This window comes from Carassius auratus, chromosome 4, assembly GCF_003368295.1.
Source record: "Carassius auratus strain Wakin chromosome 4, ASM336829v1, whole genome shotgun sequence".
NCBI classification, from domain to species: domain Eukaryota; kingdom Metazoa; phylum Chordata; class Actinopteri; order Cypriniformes; family Cyprinidae; genus Carassius; species Carassius auratus.
This window is the reverse complement of record NC_039246.1, coordinates 17,272,921-17,290,843: the sequence shown is the minus strand read 5'-3', so window position 1 is coordinate 17,290,843 and position 17,923 is coordinate 17,272,921. Positions and strand designations below refer to the sequence as shown.

General features: G+C 41.1%; 1 protein-coding gene across 2 annotated transcripts in view; it reads right to left on the bottom strand.

Moving 5' to 3' along the window:
* The window catches only part of LOC113061099 (SH3 and cysteine-rich domain-containing protein 2), a 74,614-nt gene that overhangs the window by 43,281 nt on the left and 13,410 nt on the right, over positions 1-17,923 (bottom strand). For both annotated transcript variants that reach the window (XM_026230241.1, XM_026230242.1), the window contains 2 exons: positions 12,101-12,213; positions 11,715-11,790 (listed from right to left, as the gene is read on the bottom strand). In XM_026230241.1, coding sequence (XP_026086026.1) covers positions 11,715-11,790; positions 12,101-12,213 — 189 coding nt within the window. The remainder of the gene's footprint in view (positions 1-11,714; positions 11,791-12,100; positions 12,214-17,923) is intronic.

Sequence of the window (17,923 nt, the reverse complement as noted above, 5' to 3'; positions counted from 1 at the left end):
CCTGGAATTGAACTACTGGTTTCGTCTGGTCAGAGGAGAACTGGCCCCCCAACTGAGCCTGGTTTCTCCCAAGGTTTTTTTCTCCATTCTGTCACCGATGGAGTTTCGGTTCCTTGCCGCTGTCACCTCTGGCTTGCTTAGGTGGGGTCACTTCATCTACAGCGATATCATTGACTTGATTGCAAATAAATGCACAGACACTATTTAAACTGAACAGAGATGACATACCTGAATTCAATGATGAACTGCCTTAACTATCATTTTGCATTATTGAGACAGTTTTCCAAATTAATGTTGTTCAGTGCTTTGACGCAATGTATTTTGTTTAAAGCGCTATATAAATAAAGGTAATTGATTGATTGATTGATTGATTTAACCAAAGGGTTAAAGCTAAACTCAGGAAAGTGGATCTCGTGGGCAAGATCTGAGGATCCATCGAAGACCATAAAACTATGCAAATTTAAAGAAAATAAAACACAGATGTCATCAAATATTTGTTCACTTGCAACATAGATAAAATAAATATATAAAGTATGCTTTATGGGGTGATTTCTGGCTATCAAGATTAACATTATTTAAAATAAAAAAATAAAAGGTTTATTTAAAAAAATTCATAAAAAAAGATATAAGCTATTTTGAACATTTAAAAGAATAAATGGAGAAACAAGCTACTTTGTGAAAAAAGTACCACAGTGTCTGAAGGAAATAAAACTCATAGCTATAGTAACTACTGTCACGGAACAGGTGTCTAAGATAAACTCACACACAAAGAAGATAAAGGTAAATAGTTTTTTAATAATCCACGAGTGTAATCTGAATGTAGTGGCCCATGTGGTAAACAGTGATTATGGCCCGAATAGTTCTAACCAAATTTGGGCTACCATTGACAAAAACATGGCATTATCAACAAAGGCTAATCAGGGTGTAAACCAAATATGGCCCAGGTACATTAAAGCTTATGCGGGCCAGTTCTGGCCAAGATATGGCACAGTGAGCACTGGCTAATGTAGCTGTGGGCCTAAAGTGGCCCACATATGATGCCACAAATGTGGCCCACTTATCCTCAAACATATCTGGGCCAGTCTTCCCATTCAGACTCTACCAAGACAGCAACATAGTGTTGGCCCAGATCCAGCTCACATCTGGCCCACATGAAATCCAAGGGGTAGCTGTCTGGGTAGAGTCTGAGTAAGAACCATTTAAGTAAAAAATTTGGAAAGAACAGATTTAAAGTATTTTAATGTGTATTTGAATATTTATCTGTGATATTTTAATTGCTGCTTGTGGAACACTTGGGTTGGATGATTTTATCAACATTTAGGTGTTGTTGTGCAGGGTTAGAATAAAAATCAACTGCGGTCCACATTATGGCCTGTTTTGGTTTATTTGATTGGCTTACAAGCAGGAATGCTAATGCTTGCTTGAGGACAAAACCTGACAAACAGGACCGGACAACCCATTTATTTATTTATTGCCATGGCTGACATGCTGCCTTCCTGTGGTTTGCTTATGGTTGAAATCTGGCAAACAGGAGCGTAATAAATGTGGCCCAGATTTGGGCCAGTTCTGCTTTATTTGGTTTATTCATGGCTTACTTTTCACCTTCCTTTAGCTTGCTTGTTGCTCAAATCTGGCAAACGGGAGCAGACCACAATGCCATCATTCTTTACAATATGTGGGCCAGAGCAAGGCGTTGGATCTGGGCCAGAATTAAAATCAATGTGGCCAGATTTTTGCCAGTTCTGCTTCATTTGATATATTCATTTGATCAATTCATTCTGGAATTTTGCTATCTGTGTTTACTAAGAGAGCCATAACACTGTCTCTGTCCTATTCTTCTAAATTTTAATCAACGTTTTGATCAGGGACAACTAAACAGACTACAACTAAAGATAGGTCTGGAGGATCACCTAATGAGGACACAGGTGAACACAATAAAACATGTGAAACAACTGGTTGACAGAACACATGAGGTGTTCATGTTCATGTGCTGCTGGAACTGCTGTCCGGATGAAAACCTCACCCGTTACATGGCCGTCTAGCCAGGATGTCAGGCCGTTTTGTCCCTTTGATTACCGTGGGTCAAGAGAAGGATGAAATATTGATACTGATCAAATATTGTGGGAAATTACAAAGTGTGGCAAAGTTACTTTCAAAATCAAAGGTAGAGTTTATTTTACATAGGACAACCCAATAATATTATTTCAAATTGGGGAGGCCACTTATTGGCCCTCGTGCTGAGGGAATGTGAGTCTTAGAACGGATGTGGGCTGGTGAAAGGGGATGGCAAAGGGCTGGCAGGAAGGTAAGCAGAGTGTATAGCATAGGACTGACTCCCAGGAAGAGGACGACAGACAGAGTCTCAAGGAAGAAGATGATGGACTTGTTACAGACTCACCTTTAGGGGAAGTTGTGGCCTAATGGTTAGAGATTTGGACTTGTAATCCAAAGGTTATGAGTTTGAGTCTTGGGCTGGCAGGAATTGTAGGTTGGGGGAGTAAATGTAGAGTGCTCTCTCCACCCTAAATACCATGTCTGAGGTGCCCTTGAGCAAGGCACCAAACCCTCAACTGCTCTCCATGTGCTGCAGCAAAAAAAATGGCTGCCCACAGCTCTGGGTGTGTGTTTGCTGTGTGTGCACTTTGGATGGGTTAAATGCAGAGCATGAATTCCTAATATGTGTCACCATACTTGGCTGAATGTCAGGTCACTTAGGCATACAGTACATCAGTGAAATAAAACAACAGTGTTAATTAACAACATATAAAACAGTGTTAATTAACAACATATTTAAAAGTTTTTACACAAATCTGTATAAAACAAAACCAATTTTAAAAAGTCAGTTTGTAAAGAGTACTTAAATATAAATTAGATAAAAATTGGATAGATATAAATTGGATAAATTAGAACTGCCTCGGATCACACAGATGGATAAACATTAATTGGAGGCCTCGTTAAGTTTGGCATAGTAAAGCACTAAAGAAAACAATATGTGTGGAACTACTGTGTGTACTGTGAACTATGTGTTGGCAGTTTTGCAATGTTTTGGTTTTGGTGAACATTACTTTGGCTTTGGCATGTAGGCTATTTGGGCAGAGGATGAGTGCCTCTCATTTTGCCAATATAAATCTGTAAAATCCTGTCAAAAACTTTAGGATTATCCGTAAATGCATGAAAGTGTCCTTTGAAATCAAGGAAAGACAAGACCTCTGCTCGTAGAGCAATAGTAAAGTGAGAAGATAAGTCCCCCAACAAAAGTCCATCGGTGATTCACATTCCAAGTTGTTCTTAATCCTTGTACACCAAATCCAACTGTATCCATAAGTGGTGTCAGTAAAGTTCATTAATAGGAATCCATTTGATCTCTGAGTTGAATGAATTACCCAGAAATCAGTTGACAAAATGTATCAAGAAGTCCTTTTCTATTGATACAAAAGATACGATAACATTAACAACTAATCTAACAGCAAACACAAATGCTTCAGGTGTTTTTGATTGGGGTAAGAGTTTCATGCTTCAACTACGCTCCATAAGAGGGTGCTAAAGTCAGGTATGTACTAAAAGGAGATAGATTTGTTTTGGCAGAGGAAAGTATGAATTCCCTGCTGCATCACCACAAGTCAAGTCCTGATTGAGAAACTTTTGGTTTCCTGCTCAATTTAAGTAAACTGTTTGTATTATCTATACCAGGGTGCCCAAACTGACTGAACTGCTGTGAAGAGAGAACTGAAGATGAACACCGAGCCGAAGCCAGTTAATGAACGAAAGATTGACTCTTTCACGAGTCAAGAACCGGTTGCATTGGTTTTCGGATCACCAGACGTTCTTTCGGACAGTTCGATTCAATACACCGGTTGAAGGAAATGGTTCACCGGTTCTTTTGCGCTCGACGTAATGGTGTCATTGGTGATGATTACCCTTGATTCAAACCTTTGGTTTACCCGCGCTCATAAAATTAGCACAGAATCAGTTCAGAATTAATCACCAAAATAATCAGTTCGGTTCAGACGCTCTGTGTGTCGGTCTGCTTCACGCTGAATCACACATGCACAGTTTCATCAGCTCCTCGGTTCTCGAATCGGACGAGTCAGTCTTTTGTTCGGTTTTTTTTTGCTCGGCTCGGTGTTCATCTTCAGTTCTCTCTTCACAGCAGTTCAGTCAGTGTACTTTTTGAGTTAATGAATTACTCTGGGATATTGGTTTGTTTGAACTCAGAGAGAGTGTCAGCCACATTAAAAAAGTTAACAGGTTAAGTCATTTGTGGATTGATGCTTACTGGAAACGAGAACCATTTAAAACGATTCAGTGCGATTTGGTGAACTGGTTCAAAAAGATCCGGTTACATCAAAAAATTCGTTTGCAAACCGGATATCACAAACTGCTTTGTTTTGAACTCTCTCACAACAGACATGGAAGAGAAGACAATGCTGAATAAAGTCGTCGTTTTTGCTATTTTTGGATCAAAATGTATTTTTGATGATTGAAAATATTCTAACTGACCCTCTGATGTCACATGAACTACTTTGATGATGTTTTTGTTAGCTTTCTGGACATGGACAATACCGTACCTTCCATGGACCATACACACAGCTTCAATGGAGGGACTGAGAGCTGTCGGACTAAATCTAAAATATCTTAAACTCTGTTCCGAGGATGAACGGAGGACTCACTGGTTTGGAACGACTTGAGCGTGCGTTATTAATGACATAATTTGATTTTTCGATGAACTAACATTTTAAGGTCTGCATTTAAAATCACACCAGAGGTGTTAAACTGGTTTTAGGACTTTGCTTTCTGCAGACTAGTCAGTATCTTCCACACTGACTAAATCAATCCTTTCTTTTTTAACCTTGCCTTGTAAACAGAGTACAAAACGCCCTGTCCACACTATTGCTATAAAAATAGAAGCACACAATTCCCTAGAATATCATTATTTGCCTAAACAAATAAATATTCCCCCACTGTGAATTAAAAAAAATTATGCTAACAAATTTTTATTCTAAGCACATTTTCCAAACATTCTCTTTTGGTTATGAAAAAACATTAAAGTAGAATTTTTTTAGGGTTAATATGATGTTCCTGAAGTGTTTTAATTATTTTTTTCATTGAGAACTACATTTTCTAGGAATTCCAATAAATTCCAAGAATATAAACATTTCATTTATGTTAATAGAACATCATTTAAGGTTTAGCATGATATTCCCAAAACATTATTTTTTAACATTTGAACACCTACTTACAAGTAGAATAACTGAAGGAAAGATAAACAACAACAAAAGCTCCAACTGACTTAAATGAAATGAACTGAAATACAAGCCATTAAATCTCTCAAGATCTCAGCAAAGGATAATTAAACAGCTCCACAAACAGCATTACACACTGTGAGTGTTTAATTGGCACTACGGTTAGTACCTTAATACTATCATACCTATCATGCCTCACGATAGGTTTTCATAATATCCAGAGCTTAATTTGTACCTCATATGGCGGACGCCCTTCCTCCTGGCAAATTTTCACATCATAGTTCAGACACGGGTCTTGTCTGTTTTAGGCTTCTCCTTATTTTTATATTTTATACATACATATATCCATGATGGAAAAATAATAATAATTGCCGCCCTGATGGAAACAACACAAGACCATGCTACCACGACTGTGAAGAGCAACTCTATGGTGTTTAGTGTCCCGCAGCAGCAGTGCGTGCCGTCAGCAGTTAGCACCGGCAAAAGTAATGGTCATAAATGTGACAGGGGGAAATAGTAAGGAGATATTTGAATTATTTATTAATAAACTAGTGTTTTCTGATTCTGTGTCGCAAGGATGAATTGCCGATTCTGACACGCCGTCTCCATTAGACGCGCCTTTAAAGTGCATCTTTAATAAGTTTAAAGTTTAGACTTTAGATGTACTCAGTGAATCAGACCAATTTACAATGACATTAATTTCAAGTGAAAAAAGAAAAAAGTGAAAGTGACATTGAGCTCTGCTTTCTGCCTATCACCCTGTTTTTGGATATAGTTTTGGGATTATTAAACTGCACTTGGATCTTCTATGTTTTCACAGAGTGATTCCATGACAGAATAATGCAGCCACACTACAGATCCAGCAGCATGAGAGACAGAAGACTGCTCCCTGTAAACATGCAAGACGGACAAGTCCTTCTTCAGAGTCTGGCTGCTCTTCACCTGCAGGGAATGGAGGTGCAGGACTTCAACCAGTAGGTTTGAATGAGGAAAAAGAGGCTGGATTGTCAGGGGCTGGATATTAAGGACATCTTTAACCTCTCTCTGGATGAACCCCTTCCACTATGAGAGATGGATCAGTTACCAGCACGCACCACCCAAACTGCCCCCTGGCTGTCCGATGTTCTCTGTGAACATTGTTCTAAACGCAAGTCTGCAGAGCGGAAATAGCATAAATCAAGAAACTCTATTGACCTCAGTGTGTATCAGTCTCTCCTCTCTTCCTTCTTTGCAAGTGTTTTCACTATGAAAACATCATACTGCCACAACAAAATTAACAAATGTTCTGACTCTCGCACAATTTTCAAAACTTTCTCTTCTCTTCTTAGTCCACCCCCGCCTCCTCCTTCATCGACTCTTACAGCCGACAACTTTGCAGTTTTCTTCACAAATAAGACAAGAACCTTTACTTACATTATCAACACCTCTCTTCACTCTGGTACATTTCCCTCAGCAATTAAGCAGGCTCTGGTAAGCCCACTGCTTAAGAAACCATCTCTAAATCCAGCACTTCTAGAAAACTACAGACCTATATCCCTTCTTCCATTCGTTGCAAAGACGCATGATCGAGTTGTGTTCAACCAGCTCTGTTTCTTGTACAGAACAAACTCCTGGACCACAATCAATCTGGTTTCAAAAGCGGCCACTCAACTGAGACTGCCCTGCTCTCAGTTACTGATGCCCTGCACCTGGCAAGAGCAGCTTTCAAATCCTCCATACTCATCTTGCTGGATCTGTCTGCAGCTTTTGATACAGTTAATCACCAGATTCTACTGTGCACCCTCAGAAAGTTGGGCATCTCTGGAACTAAACTACTGTGGTTTAAGTCCTACCTATCAGATATAGATCCGTCAGGGTGTCTTGGAGGGTTGAAGTTTCTAAGTCACAACTTCTTGCTACTGGGGTTCCTCAAGGCTCAGTACTTGGACCACTTCTCTTCTCCATCTACATGACATCATTAGGATCTGTCATTCAGAAGCATGGCTTTTCCTATCACTGCTATGCTGATGACACTCAACTCTACTTCTCATTCCAACCAGATGATCCGATTGTAGCTGCATGCATTGCAGCCTGTCTGTGACATTTCTAGCTGAATGAATGACCATCACCTTCAGATCAACTCTAATAAAACAGAACTGCTGGTGGTTCCAGCTAACCCATCATTTCATCACAACTACTATATACAACTGGGTTCATCAACCATAACTCCTTCCAGGACAGTCAGAAACCTAGGAGTTGTGAGGGATCATCAGTTAAGCTTCACAGACCATATTGCTACAATGATCCAGTCCGGCATATTTGCCTTATACAACATTTGTAAGATTAGACCCTTCCTGTCAGAGCAAGCCATCAAACTTCTTGTCCAAGCTCTTGTTCTCTCCAGACTGGACTATTGTAATGCTCTGCTGTAGGGCCTTCCTGCATGTACTATCAAGCTTCTACAACTGATCCAGAATGCAGCATTGAGGTTTGTTTTGAATGAGCCAAAAAAATAAGCTCACATTACTCCTCTCCTCATCAGGTTACACTGGCTACCAGTAGCCACTCGCATCAAATCAAGGTACTGATGCTTGCCTACAAGACAACCACTGGCACGGCACTTATATACCTAAACTCACAGTTTCAAACTTATGTGCCCTTGTGTCCTGCAAGGGAACGATGCCTTTTGGTGCCTTTCCAAAGAGGTTAAAATTACTCTCACTGACCTTTCCTGTACTGTGCCCAGCTGGTGGGAAAGACCTCTCAATCTTAATTCGAACAACCAAGTCTTTACTTGTTTTCAAAAAAACATCTAAAGGATCACCTTTTTCGCCAGCAATTGGCCAACTAATACTAGCACTTACCTTTTATTGTCTATCGTATTCTTTAAAAAAAAAAAAAAAAAAAACATAGCTACATGGCACTCATATACTGTTGTTGTTCTCTTGTTGGTCTGATTGCTTCTATTGCTCTCATTTGTAGGTCACTTTGGATAAAAGCGTCTGCTAAATGATTAAATGTAAATGTAGTTAAAATCCTTGGACTTCTGGAACTTCTCCGGGTACTTACAGGTTCATCAGGAGGAGAAGGTAATACACAAGAAAAACTCAGTTTTTTCCCCAACATAGAGAAGGAGAAGGACAGCATGGTCAACTCTGGTGGTCCCAAGTACAGTGCTCTTGAAGGACCCGACTTTTAGTTCCAAGTCTGGTGGTCCTGGAGGACCTAACTGTTGGTCCCAAGTCTGGTGGTCCTGGAGGACCCGACTCTGGTGGTCCCAAAACTTACTGAGCAGCCAGCTCTCTTTGTCTCTCCCATAATCCTTGCTTTGCCAGCTCCATCTATGAACCTTGTTTTTCCAGCTCCACCCCTGATCCTTGCTTTGCTAGCTCCAACCAAGCTCCTTGCCCTACCGGCCACACCTAAGCTCTCTGTTTTGCTGGTCTTCACAACCTGCTCCAGTCCAAAGCCTTCAGAGTCAACTCCAGAGCTGCTCCAGTCCTGAAGCCCTCATAGTACACTCCAGAGCCTGCTCCAGTCCGGAAGCCCTCAGAGTCAATTCCAGAGCCTGCTACAGTCCGGGAGTCCCCAGAGTCCTCTACAGAACCTGTTCTAGTTCATGGGTCCACTCTTTAGCCTACTCAAGTTTATGAGTTGAGTCCTGAGCTTGTTCCAGTTCCTACTGAGGTGGTGGCTTGGATTCTGCTGCAGAACCTCCCGAGGTGGCAGCGGTGGCATCTGCTTCCATTCCTCTCTGGGTGCTGGTGCCCATTCCTGAACTCTCAGACTACTTATAGTCTAAGAAGGCTGTTGCTGAACTGTATGCCTGTGCTGTTACGGCCAGCAAGCGTGTTACTAACCTCTCTTTGCTTTTCATTGCAGTCCTGCCTGAGCCCTCTGCCAGGGTTCATTTCTGTCTCTCAAGGTCTCTCCTGGTGGTCTGCTGTTGATCCTGTTTGGCCAAAGCCTCGCTGGTTTGTTCTGCCTGCCCTGCTCTGGCCTTTTGATCCACCTCTGTGTCCAGGCCCTCTTCCTGGCACGCCATCCCTCCCCTGATTCCTGTCCATTCTGCCTTCTGCCTTCTTCCTGGGCTTCTTTAACTTTGATTGAAGCATGTGCTTGCTTCAGGACGCACAGACAAGTAAAGTGAGCCGGTGCCCTTGTGAAGCTCAGGCAGTACAGATTTTGAGTGTCGTTTCCTTGCATGCTATCTGGCAAACCTCCACTCTTTACACAACAAAATGGACAAATTCCTTTTGCTGTCCTGGACAAATAAGGACTTCTCACAATCTACTGCTCTGTGTTTCACAGAAACCTGGCTGAATGACCACAGGTTAAATCTGCAGAGTTTCCAACTGTTCAGAGTGGACCGTGATGCAGAATCAACAGGGAAATCAATTGCACTTCTGCGGGACATGCTTTTATATCAACAAAAGGTGGTGTTCAGATGTTTCAGTATTAAAGAAGATCTGCTGTCCCAATCTAGGACTGCTTTTCATTAACTGTAATCCTTTATACTTGCTGCGGGAGTTTTGCTCATTTATTCTTGTGAGTGTTTACATTCCTCCACAAGTTCAGATTTACAGAAACTAGCTGATCAGATCACAGAGACAGAACAACAACACCCGGCCTCTGTTTTAATAATTCCTGGGGACTTTAATTATAATTATAGACTGATCTCAAATCTCCCTTTTCTGTACGAGATACTAGAAAAGGTATCTCTTGACTTGACTTTAATTTAATAAAGCAAATCTCTCCTGTCTTTTAATAAAGCAAATCTCATGTCCCACCAGAGACCGTAATATATTTGATCACTGTTACATCACAAAAAAGCTTGCGTATCACTTTGTTCAACAGGCAACTCTCTGATCACTGTTTGGTATATCTTATACCTACAGGCAGAAACTGAAATCAGCATAACCTGTATTGAGGATTGTCAAAAGATGGACTAATGAAGCAGAGCAGGAATTAAAAGATTGTTTTGACCTCACTGATTGGAGTGTTTTCAAAGCTGTGACTGAACTGGACCAGCTCACAGACTGTAACATCTTCTATCAGTTTCTGAGGAGATTTGTGCATTCCTACCAGGATTCATCTAACTTAAAACATTGAAAAACCACGGTTCACTGCAAAACTCAGACAGCTCCATCAGGCCAAAGAACATGCTTACAGAAAGAGGAACAATGTCTTGTATAAAGCAAATTCACACTGGAAAAGGAGATCAGAGTGGCAAAGAGGAATTATTCTGAAAAACTAAGGACTCAATTCACGTCAGCTAGGCTTTCAGCACTTTCATCCCAAACCTTTTCCTTGCCAAACTTACTCAGCTCTCTGAGCCCACCTCTGTCTGTCTTTGCATCATCAGCTTCCTGACAAACAGGTAGCAGCAAGTGAGGCTGGGAAAACTCACATTCAGCACATCTAAAGACCCCTCTGTCAAGCTCCTGAAGTTTGCAGACAACATCACACTCATCAGCCTCATGTGCACCTATGACTCCTCTGTGCACATCTTGGCTGGGAAGCACTGGTTACAAAATATTTTGGTAGCAAAGGAAAATCTCTACTCCACTCATACATGCCTCTTACATGTGCACACAGTAATATACAAAATAATCAAAACAGCTCATTTTGGACTGAAAATTAAGTTAATATATACATTTTTGGTAGTACATACTATGTAATTATTATAGTATTACAATATCTAGGTACTAACCTTGAACCTACCTAAAACCTAACCATAAACCATTTAGCTACAAAATATTACTTATAAGTAATTTCTTAGGTTAGTAAACTGTATATACATGTACATGTAAGTGCATTTACTGTAAAATAAAGTGCAACCAATTTCTTTATAGCACTGCTGTATAAAAGAAATACCATTCTTGATAAAGCACTTAATATTGAGTCATCCGTTAAAGTTCAGTTTATTAACTGTTACTGGGCACTCTGTGGGCACCCTACATTTACTTCCCTATATTACAATTAAATCCTAATCTAATCATGACAAACTATATATCGTTAGAAAGGTCTAAGACTCTTCAATAGATATTTTACCAATCTTTTTTCTTAAGAATTATGTAGAAAAAGTAATAGATTAATTTTATGGCAAGAGTGCACCTCAAAAGCCTGCATCATAACAGGAGTTCTGACCTTTGTCAAAAAAGTCTTCTTTGTTGCCTTTTTCTCTATCACACTTTAGAAATCATCAGAAATGATATAACTTAAAATCTTAAAATTCATCCTTTGCACCCATTTTAAATTCAAACATTGCATTACCATGAAAATAGTACATCAAAACATGTTACAAAATGTTTTCAGTCATGAATTTTAAAATTGAGGTTTGGATCGTGCACTTTCAAGTCTATGTTAAAAAATGTGAGTGACAGTCAATGGGTTAAAATATCTGTTCTAAAGCAAAACCAGTTGAGAACCACTGATCTCTTACTGTGCAATGTACTGTATATCTGTATATATTGAGTTTGATTATTTTACCCTTTATCTGGTTTTCAGTCATTTTTTCCTCCTCAGTGGACACATACTCGTTCTTCTGCTGACCATCCTCTTCATCCTCAAAGGCACATAAAGAGTTTCAAACAAAAATGTTCAATAAAAATGTGAATGTTTAAAATATAAGCTTCCATTCAGTAACTGATCTATTAAAAAAATAACAATGATAAAGCAAATACAGTAATAATTAGAATGCAGTTTGCAAGTTTAACGGCTCAAAAATGCTTGTAAAACATAATTTACATTTAGTCATCAGAAAAAAATATATAAGTTCTAGGTTTATGTTCAATACACCTTTATTAAATCTAAATATCTAACAAGTAACAACATCCATGAAACCCAAACTTGCTTGTGGTATATGTGGTACACACCAGGCTTTGGCTCAGAGATTCACAGAAACTCCCAAAGCTAGATCGGCTGGTGCTGGCCAGAGAAGTTCCGAAGCGGAGTGTAGCATACACAGGGTCCAGCTGAGCTTTTGACTCTATCACATCACAAACAAATATGCTAAAAAAAAATAGCGCTTTACATATACTCATGTTTAACTTTTTTTTTTTACTTAATGTTAACAGTGGTGGGCAAAACTGTGGAATATTTGGCATATTTAAGAAGTTTGAGTTGTTTTTGTTGAATTGGCCATTACAATATCCATAAAACAAACTATTGTTGGAACTTTTTGTGATGGAAGAAATCAGCTGGAACATTGAAAATGATGGAATGGTCACCTTATAGTCCGGACCTCAACCCAATGGAGCAAATTTGTGGCAAGGACAGATCTGTTGTAAATTCAAAGGAAAGCCTTCTGGCTTGAGTTGCAGAAGTCATGGGATAACATTATTGTTGATGTTTTCAGGAAATAAACTAACACTATGCCAGAGAGATGTGCTGCTGCAAAAGCTGTAAAAGGCATGGACAGTTATTGTTGAGACCTTATTTGCTTATGCACTTATAGGAGTTTTCCTTTTAGAATTAAAATTTATGGAGGGGGTGTATTTAAATAAATACTGTGTTCATTTACTATAGTGTAAGGTGCCTATAGGTATTCATGTTTTATACCTGAAATACATCTCACTGTTCTGTATATGAAGTAAATTTCCAGTGGACAAATATGAATACATGATTTATGACAATATTTTATGAATTAAATAATTAATTAAATAAATTTTAAATAAATGAAAAAATTTTGACTTGATGTTTTGTAATAATAATAATAATTCCTTAAATTTTGTAATTATCTCAAGTTCGTTTGAGTGAGAAGGAAGGAGATCAGGGTCAGCGTTCTGAGGCTTGTGGGTACTTTATTAATAAAATAAAACAAATCATGCCACACGCATATATTTCCATATGGCCTGCAGTCCTACCTCCCCCCCTCCCCCCCTTCGAAAGGAAGTTGGCCACAGCCATCTGTGCACATGCTCCATATGTCACTGGCAGTCTCCACTGTAGATGATGATATCATCCAAGTAGGCAGTGGCATAGACAGCATGGGGCCGCAGGACTCTATCCATGAGGAGCTGAAATGTGGCTGGGACCCTGAACAAGCCAAAAGGAAGTGTCACAAATCGGTGTAATCCAAACGACGAGGTGGAGGCTGTTTTTTCTTTATTCATGGGGGATAAGGGGATCTGCCAGTATCCTTTCGTTAATCCAGTGTTGAATAAAAACGAGCCGTACCTAACCAACCAAGTAGCTCGTCAATCTGTGGCATTGGATATGCATCAAATTTCAACACTGCGTTAACCCTGCGATAGTCGATACAAAACCACACCGAGCCATCCGTTTTAGGGACCAAAACTATCGGTCTCACCCAATCACTGTGGGACACCTCGATAACTCCCATCCCCAGCATTGCCTCTAATTTTGACTGAACCACTTTTTTTTTGTGTTCAGGTAACTTGTATGGCCGGCTACAAACTACCACGCCTGCTCCATCTCAATATGGTGCTGAATCAAATTAGTACGACCAGGCAGGGGCGGAAACACATCTGCAAATTCTGATTGTAAACCTATGATGTCAGTGAGTGTGACGATCGTGTTCCAGTGAGACACAGGGAGAGAGATAGATCCAATTGCAGGTATGATATTTATTAGGGGTAATCCAAATCGTCGTAAAAACAAGCAAGGGGCAAAACCAGAAAGCAGTCCAAAACAAACAAACAAAGGAAGGAACAGGAAAGGGAACGGAACGGGAACTAGGAAAACAAGGGGTTTTCGGAGGACGGGAAGACAATGAAGAATCTCGGAGGATGAAAAGACTGGGAACACGAAAGGTAAGGACTCCATACAGACAACAGGAAAAGACTGGTAAATATAGGGAGGCTAATGACAATTAAGTTAAGGCACCTGGTGCAATTAGCAGGAGTGCAATTACTGTGATGAAAGGACAAGACTGGGTGGAATTCTAGTGCCTATGGTGAAGTGCCTAAGGGGAAGTGGGCCCACTAGTGGACACCCAGGGAAACAGAGACTAGACAACGTGACATTACCCCCTCCTCCACGGAGCAGCTGCCAGATGCTCCACCTGAACCCAAGGGAAGACCAAAGACACAAAGACACCAGGAGGGAGGTGGAGCGGCGGTAGACCAGGGGGAGGGACGGAGGGCCAGGTAAAATGGGGAAAACAGAGACAAGAGGACCAGGTAAAATGAGGAAACAGAGACAAGAGAAGTGCAACACAAAACAAGGAGTCCAGGAGGGAGATGGACCGGCAGAGGATCAGAGGGAGGGTAGGAGGGCTAGGTCCATAGGTGGAAAACAGACAGAAGAACAAAAACAAAGCAACCACAAAAACACAAGTCCAGGAAGGACATAACGTGACGCCCACCAGGGCGGAGCAGAAGACCACCACATCCGTGCGTTCGAAACAGACAGCCGAATAAACAGGAGGGCAAGTCTGGTTGGGCAAGTCTGAAACAGAGAACATGAACAAGTTAAGGGTAGCCTTTGTGGCCACAACAGGATCAGTCGGGTGCTCAGAGAGTTCGACTGAGGTGTGACGAGGCTCTGGAAGTTCCACAGAGGCAAGAAAGACTCTGGTAGTTCAGCCGAGCCGAGAAGAGGCTCTAGTAGTTCAGCTGAGATGTGGAGAGGCTCTGGTAGTTCAGCAGAAACATGGAGAGGCTCTAGTAGTTCAACAGAGGCGTGGAGAGGCTCTATTAGTTCAGCAGAGATGTGTGGAGGCTCTGGTAGTTCAGCAGAAACATGGAGAGGCTCTAGTAGTTCAACAGAGGCGTGGAGAGGCTCTATTAGTTCAGCAGAGATGTGTGGAGGCTCTATTAGTTCAGCAGAGATGTGTGGAGGCTCTGGTAGTTCCACAGAGACCTGAAGAGACTCTGGTAATCCCATGGTGTTTCTACTGGATTCCAGAAGATCAATGCTGACTTGACTCTGCTCATGAAGGTTATTGGTGACTTGTATTTGTTCATGAAGATCATTGGTGACTTGCATTTGTTCATGAAGATCAATGGTGACTTGCCTTTGTTCCTGAAGATCAATGGTGACTTGCCTTTGTTCATGATGATCAATGGTGACTTGTTTTTGCCCATGAAGATAGTCGGTGACTTGACCTTGCCCATGAAGATCACTGGTGACTTGACTTCGTCCACAAAGATCAACGGTGACTTGACTTTGTTCACGAAGAATATTGGTGACTTGCCTTTGCCCATGAAGATAGTCGGTGACTTGCCTTTGCCCATGAAGATAGTCAGTGACTTGACCTTGCCCATGAAGATCAATGGTGACTTGACTTTGTTCATGAAGAATACTGGTGACTGGACTTTGCCCATGAAGATCACCGGTGACTTGTCTTTGTCCATGAATTTCACCGGGGAATTGACTTGACTCCAGAGCGTCAACGGTGACTAGCCCTGACTCTGGAAGGTCAACGGTGACTAGCACTGACTCTGGAAGGTCAACGGTGACTAGCCCTGACTCTGGAAGGTCGACGGTGACTAACCCTGACTCTGGAAGGTCAACGGTGACTAACCCTGACTCTGGAGGGTCCACAATCACCTGACTCGACTCTGGAGGGTCCACGAGCACCTGACTCGACTCTGGAGGGTCAACCGAAACCTGACTCGATTCTGGAGGGTCAACCGAAACCTGACTCGATTCTGGCAGGTCAATGGGAACCTGACTCGACTCTGGAGGGTCCACGGGAACCTGACTCGACTCTAGAGGGTCAACGGGAACCTGACTCCACTCTGGAAGGTCAACTGGAACCTGACTCCACTCTGGAGGGTCAACTGGAACCTTACTCCACTCTGGAGGGTCACCTGGAACCTGACTCCACTCTGGAGGGTCAACGGGAACCTGACTCAACTCTGGAGGGTCAACGGGAACCTGACTTGACTCTGGAGGGTCCACGGGAATCTGACTCAACTCTGGAAGGTCAGCTGTGGCTGTCATCCTGTGTAGAAGAGCTGGGCAAGCAGCCATCTTGTGCCATGACTCTGGACTGGTGGCCATCTTGGGTCGTGGCGCTGGACCATTGGGCATTTTGCGCACGTTATCTCCCGGTGCAAACTCTCGAAGCTTAGATCACCTGTTATACAACCAGCTTTGCCTTCCTTGAGCCTGAAGCAAATTCTCCATAGAGAGCTGCCCCAGTGTATGGAGTTTTGCTCTCAGGTCCATGACATATTGAATTTCATTTTTGCTATCTGAGCGTCTGTCTTCCCAAGTTTCTTTTAGGACGTCTAACACCCCACGGGGCTGGGGTCCATAAAGAAACTCAAAGGGGGATACCCCTGTGGGGGCTTGTGGGACCTCGCACACAGCGAATAAGAGGGGCTAGCCATCTGGCCCAATATTTTGCGTTTTCTTGCACGAATTTACAAATCTGTTCGACCAGGCTCAACCCTGCTTAGCTTCAGTGGTCAGTCTTGGGCTGCACGGTAAAACTGCTGGCTTTAAATCTCTTGTATTGAGATTTTAAATTATTTATTCTGGTGGTGGCTCATAATAGAAGCCAGTGTGAATGAAACATGTTACAATACCTACATACCTTTGTGTGAGAAGAAAAAATGTCAATACAATTATTATTATTTATTTGCTTCTCTGTGTGTTAAAAGCACTGTGTACAAAAGACCATGTTTAGTTCGCCTCACGTACTAAGGGGGTTGGATAAAATAATTTTAAATCCTGGAAAACTGGTAATATTTCATTATTAAGATTATTTAAAAGCTGTTTCACCACCATTTGCCTTTAAAGGAAAAGATGATATTTTCAAGAATGTTTGCAACCAAACAGTCAATGGTAACAACTGACTTACATATTATGGAAAAAGAAGAAAAAACACTATGAACACTATGAAGTACTTTCACATACATGGTTACCAAAACATCATATTTTGTGGCCAACAAAAGAATCATAAATAACTTAACCGTGAGTAAATGATTAGAAGAATTTACATTTTTGGGTGAACTATCTCTTTAATACAGCTTTATTATCTTATAATAGATTTATACAACTTTTAAGTAGTATCCATTGGAATCTTCATTCAGAAAATCTGCAAATTGCTTCAATTGTGTTGAAAGAGGAAATTGAACAAGAAATTCACAAGAAATGATGGCTCAGACACAATACGTGGCATGTCAGTGCAATGGTAACGTAAAAAAAAAATATTGTTCTTAAAGGGGCCATATACTGCTACATGCACTTTTACAATGTGTTTGAACCGACATGCGTGTTGGCAGTTGTGTACACAACCACCCTATAATGATAAAAATCCAACAAGTGTTTTTTGTAATCTCTTTAATGTATTCCCCTTTGTCAAATCGAGCCATCACATGTTCGGATACCACAAATTGTTTGATTGACAGCAGTGTTTCAGCACAGACTGGACTTGTCTCTTACCACAGACCTGCCCTGAGTGAGCCGTCATCAGTCCAAGATGCAGACAAGCATGACTTCTAAATGATTTAAGTGTTTTGTTGTTGGATGTAATACTGATCATAGGAGTAGTCATTTACTCTCGACATTTGAGTGACTGAAATCACAGAGGATTAATTTACGTTTGGATCTGAAAGAAATGTGCCCTTCATCTACTTAAATGCGTTTATGTTCATGTGAATCATTCATGATCCAGCCTCACTTACAGAAGCAGTGAGTATAATGTATTTAAATGAATCATTGCAAATCGCCTTTTTGTCATGATCCTGATCACTGATCATGACAGACCCGTGTTTTGTGTA